Below are 21,525 nucleotides of genomic sequence, written 5' to 3'. Positions count from 1 at the left end.
AATCCTACCTATGCAGCTCTCTTTAGCTAGAAGGACCATCTTTTCTTCCTCCTGCTTCATTTTATACTCATTCTCTAGAACTTTTCTACAATCCTTCATTTGATGCCAAAGCCTATTTATTTTTTTATTCCTGTATCATTTTAGCCTTGCATTATTCTCCAGATGTCATTGGTATTCAAAAATACTTGTATGAATATTACATTCCATTTTCTATTCCTGTTATTCTATTCAGCTCTACAAAGCGTTTCTCTCACTTGCTAGAGAACAATGCCCCACTCAAACTACATTTCTATTCTTAAAGCATTCTACAGTACAGGAATAGGCTACTGAAGTGCCACTACACTTACAGTAAGTATCTGGAATATTATCTCAAGCAATCAGGGCAGCCTGCCTATCTTTCCTCCTCCCAGCACTCAAATGTAGTAACTCTGAATAGTCTCACGTTGCCCTTATTAAATGGAGACTGTTTGATCAGCAGCACAGCTTTAATACATGATAAGGATACCTGTTCCCATCCTGGCCCATATCACTCTCCCAGTGATCTGTGCAAATCTTCCATTTTATTTTCAAAAGCAAATAATTAAAAGAAATGGTAGTAATTCTTTGTGCAATACTTTAGACCAGTAGTACTGAAAGAGTAGTCCATAAGCTACAGGAAACTGGTGCTGGGAGCCATACCAGGCACGCATGGTGGTATACTGACAGTAATATGTTTGTTAGATTTAAATAAGCTAAACTGTTTCTCCCCCTTTCAACTTTTAATCCCTCATCTAAAGTTATACCTTGCCACTGCCAATGGAGAACACTAAACACGTTAAGGAGTTCAGCCCACTTTCCTCAGCTAGAGCCCAAAATTGCTTATGGCACAGATTATTACAACGTCAGTGCCAGAAATAGCAAGAAGGAGCAAGATCTTCAGTAATTCAAATAGAAAGGAGCAAATATACATACAAGAAAAATACATACAGAATGTAGTTGTTGAACTAAGTGCTTTCCATTTTCTGTGATGCAACAAATTCCAAGAAAATTTTGCGGAATAAGTGCAAAAAATAAGACAAATAAAGAAAATTTTAGCTTCAGCTTCAGCTAGCTCATTCCAGCTTTTCAGAAGCATCGTTCACTAGAATGCTTCGCTTGACTACCTGTATATGCAAACGAGTCCTGTCTGAAAGAAGTATAAGCATCCAAGGTGTTTCTCTGCACTGTGTGCAATACTTAGTAAAGCAGTGGGAATTTTTGCTTCTTCTGCAGCTCCTGATGTATTTTGAATTGTCTTTGGAAAAAATTTTCAGAAGCTCAATATGTAAAATAAACATAGTAGGGAAATCCTTTAGGTAGTTCTCTCAATGAATGAGAGGGTCATTCCCCAATCATGTAACATTTCCCTGTATAAGTTATTTTACTTCATAAGCTACCTTTGCTAGTCAAGTGTCTTAGGTGCACTTTGCCTCAATGAATGCTCATTTCATTTATGCAGCTGACAGTACCAGCTCATTAGCAAAGAGCAATAAAAAGTTACACCAAAAGAAAAAAGCATGACTACTGCGTGCAAGGTAAGAACCAATAGGATGACAGAGTTAACATTGAAAAGGTGGATTTAATTCAGTTTGCCTGTGAAGGCAAACTTAAATACAAAATATATTGCTCATCCAATGAATGTATAACAAAAGATATAGTTTAACATTTTAACATATAAAAGCAGTGTGAGTCAGAATACAAACTTAATACCCAACATGCCCAATTACCTATATTCCAAAAATAAGAAGCAAGTGGAAATTCTATAAGAAAGTATGCTCTGAAACTAATATAAATCTCTCCCCACTCCTACACCACTTAAGACCAAAAGCAGCCATTAGATTTCACAAACAAGATATGCTCTAATCTGTATAAAATTTGGTTTTCCAGGTGTATTGAGAACTACACAGGAGCCCGTTGTGAAGAAGTTCTGCTGCCCAGCATCAAGTCTCAAACAAAAGGTGACCTGTTTGCAGTTCTCTTGGCTTCACTACTTCTGCTTGGAGTTCTTTTAATTGGAACATTCTACTTCCTTTGCAGGTAAAAGTGCTTCAGAGCGTTGAAGCTATTTAATCAAGTAGAAATTTCTTCTGGTAATCATGTACTAATTATTTGAATATAAAAGTATGTAATGCATTATCCATAAGGTTTGTGTGGTTATTCAGCATAATTAATGTGGATGTCTCAACTTGTTGCCTGTGGTATTCCTTCTAAATGACTTTTCTAAGCTATTACTTCTAGTTGCTTTGTAAAAAGAAAAAAAACCACCAACAACAAAAAACCACAACACATCTAGTAAACTAGTTTCTGATAGATTTTACAGTATACCTAGAGTTATTACTTTCAAATATTGGTCAACCCTTACGTTCTCCAAAGATTTAGAAGTAGAAGCAAATTACCGAAGTGACTAGAAACTGTTTCACTGCATTGAGTTGGCAGCCAAACTAACTGATGCCTTTACAGCTCCTACTTTAATGAGGAAAGTTGTAAGTAAAGAATCAAAATCAAGAACCATCCCAGACAGATATTCATTAACTAACAGAAATTTAGAACACATCAGAGGGCTAACACATCTACCCAGGATCAATCACGCTGAACTAGCATGAAGAGGTCAGTGCTGTACAGCAAGTGCCACAGGTTCTATTTTTGTAGCATTAGGACTACTAGGTGTATTAGGATTCCCAATGAAAACACGTAAAGAGTTAGTAGGATTAAATAACCCATCTATTTGATGCTGTAACACTAAATACATACATGTATATCAGTAGACTTGCACCAAACCCAAACAAACTTACCCTCTGCATCTGAGTAGACAACTTCATCTCCTATTTCCTCCCTTGTCTTTAGGGTACCGTGCCTTTTGCAAGAGCTTACTTTCCCTTATGCTGTGAACATGTATTGATGAGATAACTTGCTAACCCCTGTAATTATTAGCGATCATTCGCTTTTTCTGTTGCTGCTCTTCTGCATTTCTCCTTAGCTATGATATCCCAAGGTTTTTGCAATTCTATTCTTTGCTCTTAAATAATCATATTACCAAATCAACCTCTCTGATCCATGCCTTTCAGGGAAGAGCCAGTCTACTTTCACTTCAGCTACTGTCACAGAAACCCACCAGGTGCCTGTTTTTCCCATAGCTGAGGACATTGAGAAGAGATTTCAGAGTATTTGACAAACAAAGTTCGTATTAAATAAAGTTTTTGTAGAGGATACTCCTTACCTTAGTCACTTTAATTAAATTAATCCTGTCTTATCAGCAGTGCAACCACAGATTAGTAGTTAGCAAGAGTATTTGCAGATTACTATAAAGTTACCAAAACAGAATACGGTTTTTAGTAACTTAGAAAAATTCATGCAAGTCTCATAACTTTTTGTTTCTTTAGAAGCAAATCTTGTCTTCGAAAAGAGGAAAAAAGGCTTCAGAGAGCAGAGAATTTAAAGACTAATCCATTCAGGAAACCCTTTTGTCTTGTATACAGTAAGGTATACAAGTAAGATATACCTTCAATAAGGTGAAGGCTGGAGACAGCCTACTGAGTTTTACAGACAAAGAGCCTTGCATAATAGAGTACACAAGCTTAAAAGTACAGCAATTGCAGGCCTACACAAGTCCTCTCTTACACAGTTTTAAGGTGAGCCTCAAACACCATTTACTTATAGGAGATCAATTTACTCAGTCCTTATTTAACTGGCAGAACAGGTAGAGTCTCTTTAAAACAGAAACAAGGTCAGCAACTCAATCTTGACACAGTTGCCCTTAAATCTAGCTTACATACCAGGTTAACTTAGGAAATCTCATAAAAATCACAATTAATTTCTTTAAAGTACAGAACATTACTGTCTAAAAACTGACTTATCTCACCTTGAACACTCCAGAAGGCGGGTGTAACACAACCATCATATACTAGGGAACTCTTCTATAAAAGAAACACTTCACATCCAAAAGTCCTTATTTCTTGACTGATGTAACCAATGTATCAGAGGAGTCTTACCTAGCTACTTTAATTTATTCTCCTGTCCTTAGATGTACAAACAAGGATAATTGCTAGCAGCTGTCATTAATATGTTTTGTTTTGCCCTACCAGCTGTATCATAACATATTAGAAGACAGCGGGACCAGGGCCTGTAAGGGTTAGCTGAAAGTTTGTGTTGTCATTGACTTTGTCCTCTTTGACAGGATATATTGCATCTAAGTTTTAGAGAAATATATTATGCTATCAGGTTTCCACTACTACACTTTGTTAGCAAATATGCTTGATCCAAAAGAAGAAAGCAGAGTTTCTTCCCCCATATTGTGTGTAAGTAAGCATTTCTGTGGCACTTTAAGCAGAGGATTCTAGTGTGTTTTTAGTACGTAATGTGATCTGGGAGAATGCAGAAGAGGAGACATTAATTGCAACTTATTATAGAGAAACTGATTCCCTACAATTATACATCAGCTCTTTTAGGAAATCAATGCTGTATTATTTTGTCACTGTAATCACTTTCATCTGCCCTCCTTTCCAAGTTTTCTTCCTCTCAGGCTGCTTGTGGCAGATTTCAGAACCAGGCATGTGTGCATCCATTTAATGTTCCCCACAAACAAATTCATGCAGCATACAAGGACAGGAGAAAGGACAGCGTTACTCTGCTCATAAAACTCATATGTAATGGTGAAAGTAGCCTGTAAAAGAGAAGGGCTGCATAGGAAAAGCTCAGGGTGAACGTTAGGAAACAACTCTCCTTTTATATTTAGCTGATTTGTCGCATTTTTATCAAAGATTTACTTTTTTCAATCTGCTGTTAGGCTGATTTCATGCTGTATTTGATTATATACAAGGATTCCTCACAATGATATAGTTTAAGAAATCAAACCTACAAGGATAAGGCAAAGGAGAGAGAAACAAAGACAATGAAGAAACAGTATTTGAAATAGCTGGAGGGTGAGAATGATGGAAAATAGAGTGAAATAACAATAGGGGAATTAAGGTCTGAGTGAAAGGAACAGCAGAGAATGTAGGGAAGGAAGAGGGAATTCAGGAGTGCTGAAGGACTGGTGATGAAAAAAACAGCTTATAACTGGGAAGTATAAACAGTTGTCTAGATTAAACCTCCTATTGTTGCTGAAACTTGCTGAAGGAATGGCTACTTTAGAACTCTCTCTGAGTTTCAGATAAATAGGATATAATTATTTAGGTAGTAATGAGTTGGTTTACTTTCCTTTTATGAAAAATTATGAAGAATCTTTAACAGTTACAAAGAAAAGACTATGTTTTTATGCCTCATCAAAAATGAGTCTCGTAGAACAGTTTTATATCACCATAAGAACAGTGCTGTCCACACCCAAAAGTAATGCGGAAACCAGTTCAGCACTTTAGCTTCCTATTTATTTCCAGGACTGTTCTGTTTCATGGGCAATAAATGTCAATTCTCTGTCAAAGAGGGAATCCCAATCTTTAAAGAGCATGCTCACTTCTGCTTGCTGCATTCCTCTCGAAGCTCACTCAGCACGTTGCTATGTCCAGCTATTGGATAAGGACATCTGGACATATATGAGGACACAATAGATAAGGCTGTGCAAAGCCCCATACAACCTGACTTTGAACACTTCTAGGAAGGGGACATCATGCCAACAACTGTATTTTTAGCAAAGACTGCAAATGTAAAATATATCCATATATATATACACACACACACACACACATACACTTTTAAAATCAGAACTGGTGTTATAAGAGTGATTTGCTATTTAATAATAATTAAAAAAAAGTCTTGGAGTATGGGTGCAGTGCCTCTTTAGGTGCAGTATAACCTGTGAGCAGATGGAAGTACATGATCCAGTACATGGAAGTAGATCAAGCTGCTCTCAAACACACACAGCACCCTGCCTGTAAACAGCACTGATAAAGTCTACAGTTGTCCTCTGAGGAAAACAGGAAAGTATTCAGAATCCCTGCTATTACATTGTTACTGAAGGAACAAATGGTATGTTTTACTACAAGCAGTTTAGGTGTCAGTAGAGGTCCACCTGGCCTTCCTACTCCAGAAACATACTGTACAAGGCTTACCGGAAGACAATTTAGAAAGCTGATTAGCACAGATTTCACATAACACAGTTTTTTTTTAAAAATCATAGTGCAGAGTGCCACACACACAGCTCAGAGGGGTAGAGAAAACCCAAGGGAAAACTAAACTAAATCTGCAATTTATTGCTATACTTTATTGTAAGTCATATTGAAATGCCAAATAACCTGTATGATAAGCTTATATTGATGAATGGGAACTCAGCCAGCCAAAACAACAGGGTCTAGGCATAAAGCTATTTGAGCTATCCAAGACAACAGATTTTGTGGAGGAGTTATACCACCACAGGACACAAACTGGACAGAAAAGAGAATAGCTCATGACTTTTCTCAAGAGCGCATATGTCTAATTACTATTAAAATGAAGAAGGAAAGAAACAAGAGATCATTTCTATCTAAAGGATCTGCTTCTCCTCAGGAAAGTACGGAAAATATCGCACTATTGACATTTCACTTCCAAATGCTAAGAGAGTTACTGATAAATAATATTGTGGTATCTACTCATTGTTTAATAAAGACCTGAGAAATCAGACTGGAACAGGAACATTAACTTCAGGAGAGAAGCTGTCTAGTTCCAAGTGCTGTTCCTGCCTCTGATCTCTGTTGTTCTCCCTCAAATACATGCTTCTCAGCAATGATGAGTATTAGTTCGACAGTAATTGCAGAAGACCTGTGTTACTCTCCCCTGGTAGAAGGGTCATTTAATTAGTGTCTTCTTTGAGAACTTCCTTTTGCTCTCTGTGTTGTTTGATTTATTCATCCCTGATGTCTCTTTTTTGTTTCTTACTGTCAGGAAAGCATCCATTCCCAGAACAAGTTCATCAGAGTGCGGTGCCAACCTGGTTGATACTACAAGCAGCAATGGCTGCAACAGTGAGTACACTTAAAATGAAATGATTGGACTCTGTGACAAAATCTGGGGAGGAAGCTTTCATTAGTGAAACTCATGTTTTTTTGTTTTTCAGAAATAATAACAGAGTAAAGCATTAGCATGGAAGAATGGTGAGAAAATGATTTGCAGAGCAACCATTAAAGTTGTAGTGGTTGAAATGGTAAGGGGGTTAAGTAAAGAAAGTAGGCTGTAAGAGCAGTCCTACTTCTGTGTTAGAGAAAACTGCAATTAATACATAAACTGTTGCATTTAATAGAGTTTTATGTTTTTTAAAGGTGTATCAAATTATACAGAAATCACTATAACCTATGTTTGGATTTTGTGAGATACTGTTTTCAATGATGAACAGATAAAAGCATGACATAATTTTGTTTCTTACTGCATGAGAAGTATGAAATCTTTCTTCACTACATAGAGAATGTGAGACAATCAGGATTTTTTAGCGCGAGGTAACACCATGAACTTTTGATACGATCATCCCAAAGGAGTTGAAAACTCTCTTCATTCAGTAGCTTCAAAATTTGTATTTGTGAAGTATGTCAAGGATTTGGCTTGTTTCAGAATACTCTTACCAGATGTAGGAAAAAAGAAGTACCTTTCTTCAGCTTTTTTTTTAATTATTATTAATAGTAAGATAAGAGGGTGAGATACCACTGCTATTGTATTGGTCAGCTTTCTGGCACAAGATTTTAATTCAAATTAAAAGAAAATACTAAGAGAAGAGATTGGTAATGGTTAGAAGTAGCCTACTGGGTAGCGTATTTACCCTTTGCTTGGTATATGTCCCTAATACTAAGCAAGGTACCTTCCTTGCTGGTTTTATTTTTGTCTTGCCGCCTTCTAAAATTCTCACTACTGATCTAAATCTTACTTTAGGTTTACAGTTGATATTTCAGACAGTAGAAGTCAGGAATTGTATTCATCAGGTCCATTCCTGAAACAATATATTATCTAGACAGGTGTGTTGGCTGGACAAGCACTGTCCTCTCTAAGGATCCCTTTGGTTTACTCACATAACCATTTGCTGATCACACCAATATATATATCGCTATCTGGTTCCTTACAGGATTCCCTTACTCTGGCAAAGAGAGGTCAAATGACATGGCATGGTTTTTCTCTCTTTCTGCCTTGATGACACAAAGAGACCGGATGGGTGGTCAGCGGCACAGAAATTGTGAATTGAACAATTTTATTTTCAACTCATTTCTATCACTGGAGGTTGCAACTAGGAAAAAATGCACCTATTTCCATAATGGCACATTACCTAGCAGTTCACTGTATGGCATTTATAATACTGTTTTGAAGAGAAAGTTTATTGAGAAAATTTCAGGATTTCAAATGGGAGAAAATGCGGAATGCATATTTCTCATCTTTGAAATAAAAAAAATGGAGGTGTATAAAAATGGAAGTGCAAAGAAAAATTTGAATAAGCTTCAATTCCTAGGGTGTCTACTGCATGCTCTTTTGTCAGAAAAAATACTGTGTATTTTATATCAATGTAGACGAAAGTACAGCAAGACAGAGAAGAAAAGGCATAATGCTACAGTGTGTACGGTAAGAAGTCAAGGAAAAAAATGTAACATAGAAACTATTAGAAAACAACACAGAAAAATACATTACTTTCTGAGGATTCATTTCAGAGAAGTTGGAGCCCAAGTTAAAGCTTGGCATCTAAAGGGAAAATCTGAAAGCATCAAATCAAGTAGAGGCCCTGATCCAGAGAAGTTCCTTATTAAGTTATATAAAGCACGGAAAGATAAGTTTCTCCCCAAATTAACTGAACCTAGATGTTATTTCTTTTTCTTCATACCCTTAGCAGATACTCACGAGGAAGCTGATAATGTTGTTTTAAAGGCTAAGAAAGATGAAAGTGTTTTTTCATCACATATGGACATACCAGTGTTAAATGCAGAGCTTAGATGCGCAGCAATAATGACAGCTACATTAGAATCTGTGTTCCCTAAAATACTTTGCATAGCCTCAGTGGAAATTAGTCACAGAAGACGGCTGTTAAATAATTTCCATGTGTTATTGATCACGAGACATTCAGACTTAGTAAACTTCAGCATGCTATTTTCATTGAAAGAAGAAAAGGCTTATGGTCGTCTTAAATGGAAATCCAGGAAGGAAATATTAATAGAAGATGTGAAAAATAAATGGACTCAAGTTGTACACTATAACCTCCTACAACCCTCTCAGCTTTCCAGACAAACATGGAATAGTTACTCAGTATTACCAATCATGTTTGCATTATCCAGGAAACAATTTGTACAAGAAGTGAGAATGAATAAAACAAAACCATGTTTAAATGCAAACAGGTCAATTTATGAAACAATGTTATCTTTGAATGAAATCCTATTAGCAATTCAGGTTCCTTCTAATCCACTGCAAAAGAGAACATTCCAGTTTCTAAAATTATTTATTTCAATTTGCAAGTTCGGGGAATTTGTCTTTCAGGTCAAAAGGAGATTTGGCTACAAATTCATTTTAAGCTGGCCAAATGCCACAGGAAGTGCAGGGTAGCCAACATTACATCCAATTTAATAAAATTGTGCAATGCTTGCTTACACAATTAAGCAAGTAGTCCTGTGAGCAAGAAAGCTACAGAAACAATGGTTCCAATGGATCTGATCTTGGGGCTGGAGTCAGTGGAGCGTAAAAGGTGTTACGTGCATACACAGGGATGAGTCACGGTCTCTTCTCTGCTTGACTCCAGTTTTCATGAAACATAAAATCTCCTATCTTTGAAATTATTTCTCCACCAGTTTAAAAGTTACAGGGGGAAGAGAAGGGGAAAAGACTGGTATCCTAGGAGCCTACACTAGTACAATTACATACCAATTGATTTGTTACAGCAAAAATTCTCTTATACTTGAGGATCATGTTTTTCTTCCTTTCCTTCCTCATAGTAAAGGGCTCTTTTTAATGTGTTAGTGAATCCTTCTGATCATTTGCAGAACAAAATGCCAACCACTAACAGGAAACCTCTTTATAGACCTAAGAGGCTGCTTATATGTTGTTCAGTCTCTCTCTCCCGTATTTTTTCAAATACCTGTTCAAGGAAAATGAAGATTTTTCTGTCTTTGGATTTATATTGTTAAATATTATGTGGAATAACCAACGGGCAATCCATTTGGTAGCACTAACCACTCTAACGGTACTTTCAATATTATGCCACCCCTTCACAATTTACTGCACCAAAAAAATTATTTTTCTCCTGGCCCTGCATTTTGAAAGAACAATAGAGAGGCTCTGACAGTATGATTTAGTTATTTCAAAATGGAAAGCAGGGAAGAAGTGGGGGAGAGAACTTACCACAACAGACATTCCAGCTGCACCACTGCTTTCTGTTTTAAGTGTTGTGACTGTAGGAACTACCAACTGACCAGAAGCCATGCGGAAAGGTAAAGCAGTGATCATGGCTAAAAAGCTAAAACTTCCTGTTATGTGTTCAGCAAATTCTGTATCACGAGATATGTACCTAGAAGAGGCTGCCCAGGGAGGGAGAGCTTTTGTTGAAGGTGGTTATGGATGGAACATGGGACAACTACCTCTTCTACATTAAAAGACAAGCCCATGCCCCTCAATTATGTTCCATTGGTATTTGGCATCCTTTCAGCTTTAAACGATACCAAGCTATTTAAGATAAAAACTGACAGAACTGTGGATTATTTTGGGTAGGAGTTTTCACTTGTACTATGACCATATTCAAACCCGGGAATATTACTGAATGTGTATCTGTGCGAGTCGGGGAGTGGAGGGGAACTAGAGCTAAACTGGTTATGATTCTTTGGCAATGTTATTTACATTACCAGGATGCAAATCTTCATTGTATCTCTCTCTTAGATGTAATGTCTTCTGTTGACATCTATGCATGTAAATGAAGAGATGGAACATTACTGTATTTCTGATTATACTGCATAACCAGAAGAATCTAGACATAAATTGTTGTGGGTTTTTTTATTAAGATAAGTGAAAAAGGTTCTTCTTTAAAGAAGTACTGCAGTATTTTCTGCACTTTTGGCGAAAACAAGCAAACAAAAACATGTGTTCGTCTAAAGATGTTAAAAAAAATAATCATTATTGTATGTAATATTACTTGCTTGTGCTTATTCAAAGTCCGTTCTTCTTGTGTTTTTAGTACTTTTAACCTGTTCAACATAACCTATATTCTAATGTCTAAGAGCAATGTCTTGACAGCAAAGTACCAAACAGAAATGAAGTACTGAAGTACTTACAGGCAGGTTGCAGCTCAGTTGCATACTTGGAAGCGATACTCCAAAAAGCCTTTCACCAGCAATTTTTCCTACAGCTAGCTAAGGGTGCATAAACAGAACCTGAAATAACATCAAGATAGCACTGTTTTCATCCCCCAAATGAAAACTAAATACAATTTCTAACACTTAAATTCAGCTCTGGGTCAGTTTGTACCACATCTGAACGTTCTCAGTGAACATGACAGGAGACTGGTTTCAAGTTAAGCTCTCAGTAATAGTGTTTGCACTACTACTTTTGTACAGGCAAACAGTGGGCTGTAAAAATGTAGCTGACCATCTGCTGGCATTTTTAACAGGGCTCCGTAATTCGAATCTATGTTGTATGTTCTATTCTTTTTTTCTCCATCACAACATTCACTGCTGTTTCAAACTATTCAGCCATTTTCACCGGTTCTGGAGTTCCTGTTTTCAGGGGATTAGTGTTTGCTCTCACTGTTGCCACACTGTCTCCTCAACTAAAATGAGCTTAATTTTAAAAAAGCTGTTTCTAACTCATAGAGTTGTGAAAAATTATCTCGAGGTGACATGACTGCCACTGATTCAGCAATAAGAATCACTCCGAAACAGCTATTTTAAGAAGTCAGTGCTACCTGCTAATCTCAGTGAGGATCTAGCTGTGAAATGTTAATTATGGCAATTTATATATTTTTTAAAGTGTTTAAACAATTTAGAAGCATAAATCCCATTGATTTAGGAATAAAATTTTTGTTCCTAAATTATCAAAGCTATTTTCCAAATAGCTATTTCTCTGTTAATAATTCTAAACACACATGTCCAGGTAATATCATTTCCAAATAATCCAAACTTTTTTTTTGCACTTTTCCTTTGAAAAGCTTCCATTTTTTCCCACTAATTGTTTGTTACCTGTTTAGAAGAATACCCCACATTTTATGAACTGCTGGTAGGTGTACAGTAATCAGTGCAAGGGTCCTACAATGTTTGGACTTGTATTTATTTCATCTGAAACTGTGGTACAGGACCCAGGCACACCACCACCAGAAATGAGCTGTTTACCTTGCTGCACACCTTTGAGCCTGTAGATCAGGAGACATGTTCCTAGGCAGAACACCCTTGAGGCTAACCTGGAGCCTCTTGCAAAACAGCAGCCTCTTCTGGAGTCTGTATCTGGCTGAGAAATGGGCTTAAGAACAGGAAAAAAATCAAGTAAGAAATTTGAGAATTAGCATCTAACACTCATCTTGAACTGCTTTCATGTGCATGAATTACAATTGCTGTATTAAGGTGGGAATTATTACGAGGATTCACCACAGCCTCATACAGTAAAAGTTTTCTGCAGTTTTTAACTGAAACTGCTTTCTGAACGTACACTTGTGACAATTTGCCTCCACTTTTACTGATTTATTCTTGCTTTCTTACAATGGCAAATTATAGAAAAATCCTATAGAGTGGATTTTTGAATTAGTAACTGAATTCTAATTCATTATTAATTGAATTACTAATTTGAAAATAAAAATTCCTGTAATAGTTTTACGTTTTGTAAATGCTATTTTGGTTGTGCAAATAAGAGATTAGACATCATACATTTGCCTATTACTTTTTATACTTCTGATACCTACAGTTCACTCAACTAAAAGATGCATTAAAAAGAAACATATAATGAAACATTGCTCATATTCAAAACATGGGGATAAAGAATGCCTTTTACCTTGTGTCAGCAAAATCACCACTCTTCTCTGCAGGTCTTGTGACTTAGATTTTCTTTTTTTCCTTCAGCAAAACAAAATCCTTAGGATTTATATTGCAGGAAACATTACCATCACCACAGTAACTAACTGTACAGATAATTATCATTAGAGAAGTCTTGTGTTTTCATGCACTCTGTGAAAAGCATTGCTATTCACTTTGCTTCAGTTGCTGAACAGTCCTTTGACTAAATTTGTCCACTTTATCACTTTTGAATGACAGAGGTACAAGTTACTGCACTGCAAAGTTTTCTGTCAGCAAAGAACACACACTGCCTTTTCGTGCAATGCACTAGACAGGTGGTACATGCTGCCTTAAACAAATATACTTGGGGTTAACTCAGGAGTTGTTATAGTTTTAGAGTAAATGATAATGTGGAAGCAAACCAAATCTGGATACCAAAACGCTTTAATCACACATGTTGCAGTGTAATGAATTACACGGCAGAGAGACGATGCAGTCCAGGAGAGACAGCACAGCAATTCCAGCCAGACAGGGTATGTGTCTGGGATCCCCTGGCCTATTCCCCATTCCCCGGTGTTGGAGATGATCCAGGAGTCTGCTGCAAGCTCTTGGGATTCCATTACCAGAGGCTTTTTTGCACTGTGCTTACCTTCAAGATGTGTAAGCACCCTTAGCTACAGGACTGGGCAGAGAATACCTCGCTGATGATTAGCTCCTTCAAACTGCATTCTCAGTTTCTGTTTTGCTGTGCCATTGCTGAAGCTCACAATCTGCTTCTTCGGACACTTCTAGACACGTTTGCACTGCTGTTCCAGACACGTGGTTGATTGTAATTCATTTACTTCTACTACAGCAAGAAGATGGGTAAAGTTCACAGGCTTATGCTAACAGCCGTGCTGCTAACTAGGCCTAATTCATACTGTTACAGGAGACCTGTCTTTATTACAGAAATGAAACACACATTTTCTTTGCCTACTGTTAAATGTGTAACATTACAAAATCAGAAAGGACCAAACATGACATTCCAGTTATGCTGAAGACATGTAACCCCCTGCCCACCCTAATGCTTCTCTTAAAATTCAAGAACACTGAATTCCCAGCTACTTTCTCTTCCAAATGCAGTAGCTAATCTCCTATCCCTAGAATGCCAGTGGGAGTTTAACATCCCATCCACTTTCTTTGAATTAATAATAATAATAATAATTAGAAAAGATCACCAAATCACAAACAGAGCCATGGGAACGTACTGTCAGTGCTCAGCACCCAGTGAGACCAATAGTTCAACTCAGAACAGACATGCCTCTTCCTTAGCCTGTTAGGCTACTGTCAGTGAAAAGTTTCATCTAGACATTGACAAGAACATGGCATAGTCTTGGGTGTTACATTTAAAGCAAAATATAGTTATAGGACATCTAGTACGATATAGTACAACATACAGCAAACTATTTTCTTTTTTACTACACTGGACAGGCCAGTTACTTGATAGGGCAATTGGAAATGTGCTGAAATGTTGCAAAATAAATCCTATTTTCTTGTCACTCTATTACTAAATGAAAGAAAAACGAAGGAAGGAATTTAAAAGTGAGCAAACACATTATGAGCTACACTTGAAATTATTCTAAATGTACTTATCTGAACATCATAATACAGCATTCCAGCTGCAGCACTCCAAATAGGTGACTGATGTAAAAGCTTCAGCTCACAAAAGCATGGGAAAACATGCAGAAACACAAGTCTTACAAGTCTATACAAAAAGAACTTAGCCAGATCATGTGTCGCCCATAAATTCAAATTAAAAAGCAAAAAAAATTTTAAAGGAACTTAAAGATACCAGATGAAGTCTTCATATTTTGCGCTTTGGACTTAGAAGTTTGTAATAGCAAGCATCATGCTATAAGAGAATCCAAAAGGAAGGGTAACTAGTGCATTTTGACTGAGAAAACTGATACACACCAAGACTAAAATTGCTGGTACGTACAAACTATCAGATAATATTCTAAACCAAATATTTAAGACAACTCAAATTGAGTTCAAGATGGTGAAATGAGTTGAGCTTTTAACTTGACAGCATCTCTCACTAAATCAGAGCTTTTCCTCTAAGAATGGCAGGCCAGATGCTTCTACATAATTTCATTTTTATTTAATGAGCATTTTTTATTTCTTTCTAAAGATATTCTTTCATTTTACCTAGTAAACCCATTCAGTGTTGTAACTAGGACTCAAATCTGGGCAGGCTGTGCATTTCTCAAAGTAAAATCCAGGAAATGGTGGATTTTATGCATCAGTATTTCAGTACGCATCAGTAGTTTTTCCAGACTGTTTTGGATACATAAATAGAACACATCAAAGTACTGTTTATTTCTACATGTTGATTACTTGGACTCCAACTGCAATTTGTGCAAACCATTCTCTTTTTAGAAAAAAGGAGTCTTTCTTCAATTGCAGAATTCCATTAAATACCATTTGCCTGCAGTTTTGATGCGTACATGGGATTACACACAATGCAAAGCTTTCCCACAGCTATTATAAGAAACTCTATTCGACCTACAGGATTGGATAATACAAGAATGATGTTTATGCTTTGGAAAGTGCTTTGACTGCAGATGCCCACTCTGCCAGACTTTTCTGTTTTCTGTAATGAAAGAAACAGGTCACTGATGCATTAAAAACATATTTACACTTGGTTTGGTTTTGTTGAACCAAGATGAATAAGAGTCATTACGGTAGTATAACCGTGCAGCAGGTCATCCTTTACGTCATTACATTCTCTTAACACGAAATTCCCAGTAACTATTCGATCACATCCTATTTCACCATGTCCAAAAAAGCCAAAGAGGGGAACATTTGGAAAAAACTTCCTAAATGCATCTGCTTCCATATTCCTTTTGGTTTTATAATGCCGATATCCTCTGCCAACACATGCAAACATGAAGCCAACGGTGTTACGCTCGGGGATGTTTGCTGCTTTGAGACGCTGCATGGCGGCTTCTGCTGTCCTCTCATCAGCTACATCCTGGTCTAACAAAACTGTCGCACTCTGGATCTGGGGACCACTGAAAGCCAGTCCGACCACACCACAGGCATCGCTGGGCTGGGCGTTACTACTGAAAGGAAATAGGCCTTAGTTAGAGAACATTTCAGGAAGTCAACTTCACACCTGAATAATCTGCTGCCACAGAAGTAAGACGCAAAACAGACCAACATCCTGGTGATTTTGGAAGCTGCCTTAGTTACAAAACGAAACAAACAAACAAAAACAGAAAAAAAAACTTCCAACATTTTTATCCTCTTTTAACAGCAACCTTTCACAAGGAAAACCTTTCACTTCAATACCTGGAATTAATCATAAGCTTGCTTCTCAAATACATTTAGCACTCTGTGTATGTCACAACTCTCTAAGTCCAACTGAGCTATAAGTTCAACTTGAGCAAAGACCTGGTGCTTCAGGTCTCCCTGGCTAGCCAAAATGCACCGGTTTTAATGGTTACCTATTGCTTATGAGCAATAATTTAACATGGTCAGCTCTCTTATCTGGAATAACGGTGCAGCTGGTATAACTCAGACGCAAGAAACATGTCTGTAACACTACAGAGTCCAGACCTACACTGGCAGAAGCCCACAGAAGTGTCTGCACCACACTCCCCAGCACAGGCTGCTCCAGGGAGGATGCACTGGCACCAGCAAGTCAGAAGGCACAAGGAGCTCTCCCTATACAGCTGAGCAGCTGTAGTGAAGGAGCCCACATCTGCCCTGCAGGGATTGTGGTAGAGGGACAGGGTTTAACTTGGATCATATCAAGCCGGTTCCTGTGAGTGCCACGTCCTTGCAATGCTGCAGCACATTAAGTGTGCTCCTGGGAACAGTCCTGGCTGCACGTTCAGCTACTGCTCTGTGATGTGAAGTGAGATGAGGCTGACAGAGAACCAGAACAGTCACGTAAGTGGTCTCTGTCACAATGAGTGACAATTTATCTGCAAGCCAGAGAGTAAGCACAGACTGCAATAAACTCATACAGTGTTTCTGAAGCTGGAACTGTTCACAGTTCTTTCCTAGCTGGCTTTCCAGAACCCTAATTGTAACAGTCAAACAAAGCTTCCAGCTCTTCTTGCTGACTCATGGTGTAGCAGTTGGCCTTCGTTCTCTTAAAAAAAAATAATTTACTGTTCTACTACCACTAGGACATTTCCAGTAGGACACAGCTAACATGCTACAACTTCTGCGGAGTTTTTCCTATTTTAAATCTAATTCACAATTTACCTTGAGAAAGATACCTACTTCTCAGATGTCAGCGATGTAAAGCTCTCCACCTGTCCCCCAGCTAGGATGATACTTTTTTCATTCAAAGGATTGACTATTTGATGAAGAAATCGAGTGGCTCCAGACTTCCAGGAGTTGTAGCCAAACAGAAGAACCACACGGAGATCTGGATTATTCTTCAGACCTGCAAATAAAAACACAAGCATAATTCCCCTTATTTTTGACTTCCCCTGAAGCTCAGGTATCCCATATACACTCTTCACTCTCTCCTTAAATAACACCTAATGCTTTTACTAACAGCTTTCCGTTGCTGCAACTGAAAAACAAGACACAGGTTGGTCACATATTCAGGAGCTGGGCTGCATTCTCTACCTATGTAAGAATTTCTGAAAAAACTTGCCGATGAAAAGAAGATTGTATCTGCTCCTCCAGCTTTTTTCACAGAGCATTTGTTTTACCACAGCACAGTTTCTGTGTTTTACTTGACATCTTTAATTGTCCTTTCACAGATAGGAATTGAGCATACAAGATATTCAATAAGAACCACAGTGCAGTAAGTAACTTTACTTGAAAAAATTAATAAATTGCATACATCAGCCAGTTGTTTAACCCAAGACAGAAAATCCCAAGTCTGCAGAACAAAAACACTCACGAAACCCTCTTCGTAAATGATCTGTTGTGTCCTGCTAAGAACACAACATAAAGAATGTAAACTGTATTTATTGTAATCTATTGTCTTTTCTTCTGCCTCTCCTTGCTACAATAAATGACTTAGGATCTAAAAGGAAAGTTATCTTGGAGAAGAAAAGCAGCACCTCCTCCCCACCCACTTCTAAACTGTGGTGGTAAGAATGATTCCCAATGACATAAACTCACTTATCGTTACTTTTAACCAGTTAGAGAGTTGCTCGAAACAAAACAGATCCCTCTTAGCAGCCCTAAAGAAATCTGACAGCAGTACTCAGGATAATTTACCCTCAGTACTCCAGACAAAAAAGGGAACATAGATTGATTGACCAGCAGCAGCCCTACAGAGCCCCAGAGTGCTCTGTGAACACAATTAGCACAGAAGCTGTTGGTTCTATGTGTAATTCCACGCTGGAGCCCAGAAGAACCAGACAACACTTCACAAAAGCCCAGATCGAAGGGTGAACAGGGACTTACCTGCTTCAGCAAATTTACTTTCATCAAAGACCCTGTTCTTCACGTCTTTAGGAAAATGGAAGGTTTGGATTTTTACACCATCAATTTTGGGAAACAGCAGAGCAAACCCAGCTTCACCATCTTCAATTTCTTGAGGTTGATTGCTGCTTGAACCCATAGGGGTAACTACGACGACACAAAAAGACACCTCACATTCAGTGATTCTAATGTTTTTGTCTACACAGTGATATAGATTAAAAGAGGCAGAGCAGCATACATGACATAAAACATGACAGCTCGTTTCCATACACATGTAAAGATAGCTGGTGTTAATTTTGTTGTTGTTTTGGAAAGACGAAACATGTTAGGAGTCCCCTTTGCTACAGATGATGCTGAAGTCACTTTGCAGGAGGAGACAATTTGGAAAATTTCCCCCAAATTCAAATCAAATGGAAAACAAGCACCGTGCAATACAACAGTCTCCCAGCCTTCCAGCCAACTTCTGTGGCTACACAAGGATACTCTGATTTTTAAGAACTACCTACGAAACAGGGAACAGTGTTGTACAAGCGTGTGATGACAGTATAAAGCAAACTGACACAAATATCAGCACCCTATTATTGGATTATGCTGCTGACAAGAATCAATCACCACAGTCAAGGTAGAGCAATACTACAACACCGTGGACCAACTCCGGGACTAGGGGAGGATAAATGGAACAGATGGCACTGCTCCAAAGATCTGGTTCAAGTGACTGAGAACCTGGATTTGAGCTATGCAATTGGTGTCCTCACTTGGAAATACTAAAAAGATTTTGCCATTTGATCTCAGGGGAACTAAGCTTCAACGTGAGGAAAAAATAAAATGAAGAAGTGCATCAAGTTAACTAATTCCATCAGGACAAGGACGAGCTGATGCACTGGTGTACTGTCTGTATCCGCACTGCAAAGATAAGCCACCTGGTCTTATCTTCTTCCTTTCAGGAAGAAACTATGTGATTTGTCTAAGTAATTACAGGCTGAGATTGTTATACTTTATAAATACAGCAAGAGAAAACATGAAGAAAAGAACTAAGGAAGCAAAAGGATCCTGCTGACAAAAGAAGAGAACAATAATCTACTTACTCTAACTGGAAGTATTCAAACAGTCTTTAGTAGGAACAGAATCACAAGTACTTATGGCTAGAGATGACCTCAAAAAGTTGCCCAAGCAACTCCTTACTCCTTCACATTAGAGGCCTGTGCTGCCCTTCCAAACACATGTTAAGCAAGACTGTTCAAGACTGGTGACAGAGAAGGAAAGCAAACATACTAAGCAGACTCCTGCTACACTTTTTGATATATGAGAGCTTTCTACCAACATACAGGGCATAATCTATCCTCTATGCTCACAGGGATGAGCAGAAGAATACACCCTAGTACACCATAGAAAGAGAATTTAAGGTGAGAAATGAGAAAAAAAATGCTAACAATAAAAACCCAAAGCATTAAAGAAGACTCCTACCTACAATCCCTGGGGTGACCAGTCCAAGAACTTGACATCGTTTTGGCAACAATTTTTCAAGTGCAATTGCTGTTTCTTTACTGTTTCTTTTTCTAGCTGTTAAAATAGAAAAAAAAAGTAAGCACAGAGAAGTAGAAGGGCGCTGTTCTGAACAGGACTAGAACAAGCATTGCAATAACCCCACCCTATTTTATCAACACTACAAACACAAAAAAACCTGTACTATGTGTAAGCATCCAGCACTAACAGCACGTGGAATGGGAATCAATCTTGTCAGCGGGGTGAGAAAATAAATTGCTGTACTTTCCTCCGTGTAATTCACATCTGTGTAAAATAACAAACAACTGAGGGCTGTGTTTCGCGCTGCAAATGGGGTAAGTGGTCATATTTTTTCAAAAGATTACTCTGCTTTGAAACTCAAAGTATGAGAATCCCTTGGTAGGTGACGTTTCCTTTCTGCGTTGCACCTGGCTGCCAGCTCCCTCGCAGCACGAGTGGTGCCGTTACCTTTCTTCTGCTCGTGGCACTCCTCGTGGCCGCTGAACGTCTCCGCATCCGCTATGTAGAGCACGGTCTGGGGCAGCACGTGCACCTTCTGCAGGAGGAGGGAAGGGGCAGGCTGCGCTGCGTCCCGGCTCCCCGCACCGCCCCGCTCCCTGAGCCTCCAGCCGGGCTCGGGAGAGGTCGGGGCGGGGGGGTGCTGGCAGGCAGCGGGTGCTGGCAGGGGCTGTCCCCGCCTTCCCCGGAGCCCTGACGGGACGGGGCGGCAGCCGCGCGGCCTGACTGCGGCTGGGGGGCTGCCTGAGCGCCGGGGCCGGCGGCTGGGGCGCTGACAGACAGACAGACGGACGGACAGACGGACGGGCCGTTGAGGCGCCGCCCGCCCTCAGCAGCGGCCCCTCCCCTCCCCTCCCCTCCCCTCCGCTCCCGCTCCCGCCGCGCGCGCACCCACCTCGAGCTCCCGGGCGAGCGCGCGCACCAGCGCGTGGCTGTCGGCGGGCCCCGGCTCCAGCGCCGACACCCAGGCCAGGCACTGCCGCGTGCGCAGGGTCCGGCGGGCGCACTCCCTCCAGAGGCGGCACACGCTGCAAGGCACAGACACAGCCACAGGCACACACCGCGCCTACGCGGGGCGGCCGCCGCTGCCACAGCCCCTCCCCAGCCCCCTCAGAAGCGGCGCCCCCCGCCCCGCCCCTCCCCGCCGCCCCCGCTCCTCACCATGCGGCGCGCAGCAGCGCCTTGGTGGGCAGGAAGCCGAGGACGCGCTCCACCACCTCGGCCAGGTTGCTGAGCACGAAGGCGGCCCGGCCGCTCGCCTCCATGGCAGCGGCGGCGGCGGCGCCGGGACGCTGCGTCACGCGCGCGGCGACGGGACGGGCCGTGCGCGCGCGCTTCCGTTTCCGGCGGCGCGAGGCGCGGCCCCGCCCTCCCCCGGGCCCCCCGGCGCTGAGGCGGCTGCGGGGAGCGGCTCCGGCCCCGCTGAGGCGGCCGCGGTCGTTCCCGCACTGTATTGCGAGCTCTGTATAAAAAACTCCACCCACGGAGCGCCGGCGCGCTGGTTCCAATGGCTTTATAAGTTCATTAGGTTACAAACGATTGCAACAACCCGTTAATGGAGGGGAGCACTGCGGGGAACTCCAGGCTCCGCAGCGAGGAACGGCCCCGCAGGGGTCTCCGTGGCACGGCCTTGCTCTCCTCATGAAAAAAA

The 21,525-nt window shown here is 40.0% G+C and overlaps 2 protein-coding genes across 7 annotated transcripts in view; one reads left to right on the top strand and one right to left on the bottom strand.

Annotated features, from left to right (window-relative positions):
- Positions 1-12,682, top strand: part of NRG4 (neuregulin 4) — a 47,614-nt gene extending 34,932 nt beyond the window's left edge. For 2 of the 5 annotated variants that reach the window (XM_082768978.1, XM_082768977.1), the window contains exons 4-6: positions 1,906-2,055; positions 6,871-6,950; positions 7,043-12,682. In XM_082768978.1, coding sequence (XP_082625104.1) covers positions 1,906-2,055; positions 6,871-6,950; positions 7,043-7,059 — 247 coding nt within the window. In that variant the 3' untranslated portion in view covers positions 7,060-12,682. The remainder of the gene's footprint in view (positions 1-1,905; positions 2,056-6,870; positions 6,951-7,042) is intronic. The other 3 variants (XM_082768975.1, XM_082768976.1, XR_014318248.1) reach the window with 2 other exon arrangements.
- A 673-nt stretch (positions 12,683-13,355) lies between these two features.
- On the bottom strand, positions 13,356-21,194 carry FBXO22 (F-box protein 22). 2 transcript variants are annotated; one of them, XM_082768971.1, is made up of 7 exons: positions 21,036-21,194; positions 20,770-20,902; positions 20,325-20,412; positions 19,818-19,913; positions 18,336-18,500; positions 17,190-17,355; positions 13,356-16,015 (listed from the first exon to the last, which is right to left on the bottom strand). In XM_082768971.1, the coding sequence occupies exons 1-7, from the start codon at positions 21,137-21,139 to the stop codon at positions 15,589-15,591; spliced, it is 1,179 nt and encodes a 392-aa protein (XP_082625097.1). In that variant the 5' UTR covers positions 21,140-21,194; the 3' UTR covers positions 13,356-15,588. The 2 variants fall into 2 exon arrangements, with proteins under 2 accessions (XP_082625097.1, XP_082625096.1); XM_082768970.1 differs by having other exon boundaries at positions 13,360-16,018.
- Between the last annotated feature and the right edge of the window lie 331 nt (positions 21,195-21,525).

Source organism: Aythya marila, assembly GCF_965140915.1.
Source record: "Aythya marila genome assembly, chromosome: 11".
Lineage (NCBI taxonomy): Eukaryota > Metazoa > Chordata > Aves > Anseriformes > Anatidae > Aythya > Aythya marila.
This window is presented reverse-complemented; position numbering and strand designations above follow the sequence as displayed.

Bases quoted from the DNA above. Each gene is read 5' to 3' on its own strand.
- FBXO22 (XM_082768970.1), bottom strand. From the start codon at position 21,139: ATGGAGGCGAGCGGCCGGGCCGCCTTCGTGCTCAGCAACCTGGCCGAG. The intron at 20,903-21,035 runs GTGAGGAGCGGG...TGTGCCTTGCAG, and splicing joins GCGCTGCTGCGCGCCGCATG to CGTGTGCCGCCTCTGGAGGG. The intron at 16,019-17,189 runs GTAGGTATCTTT...ATTTCCTTTCAG, and splicing joins ACATCGCTGACATCTGAGAA to TAGTAACGCCCAGCCCAGCG.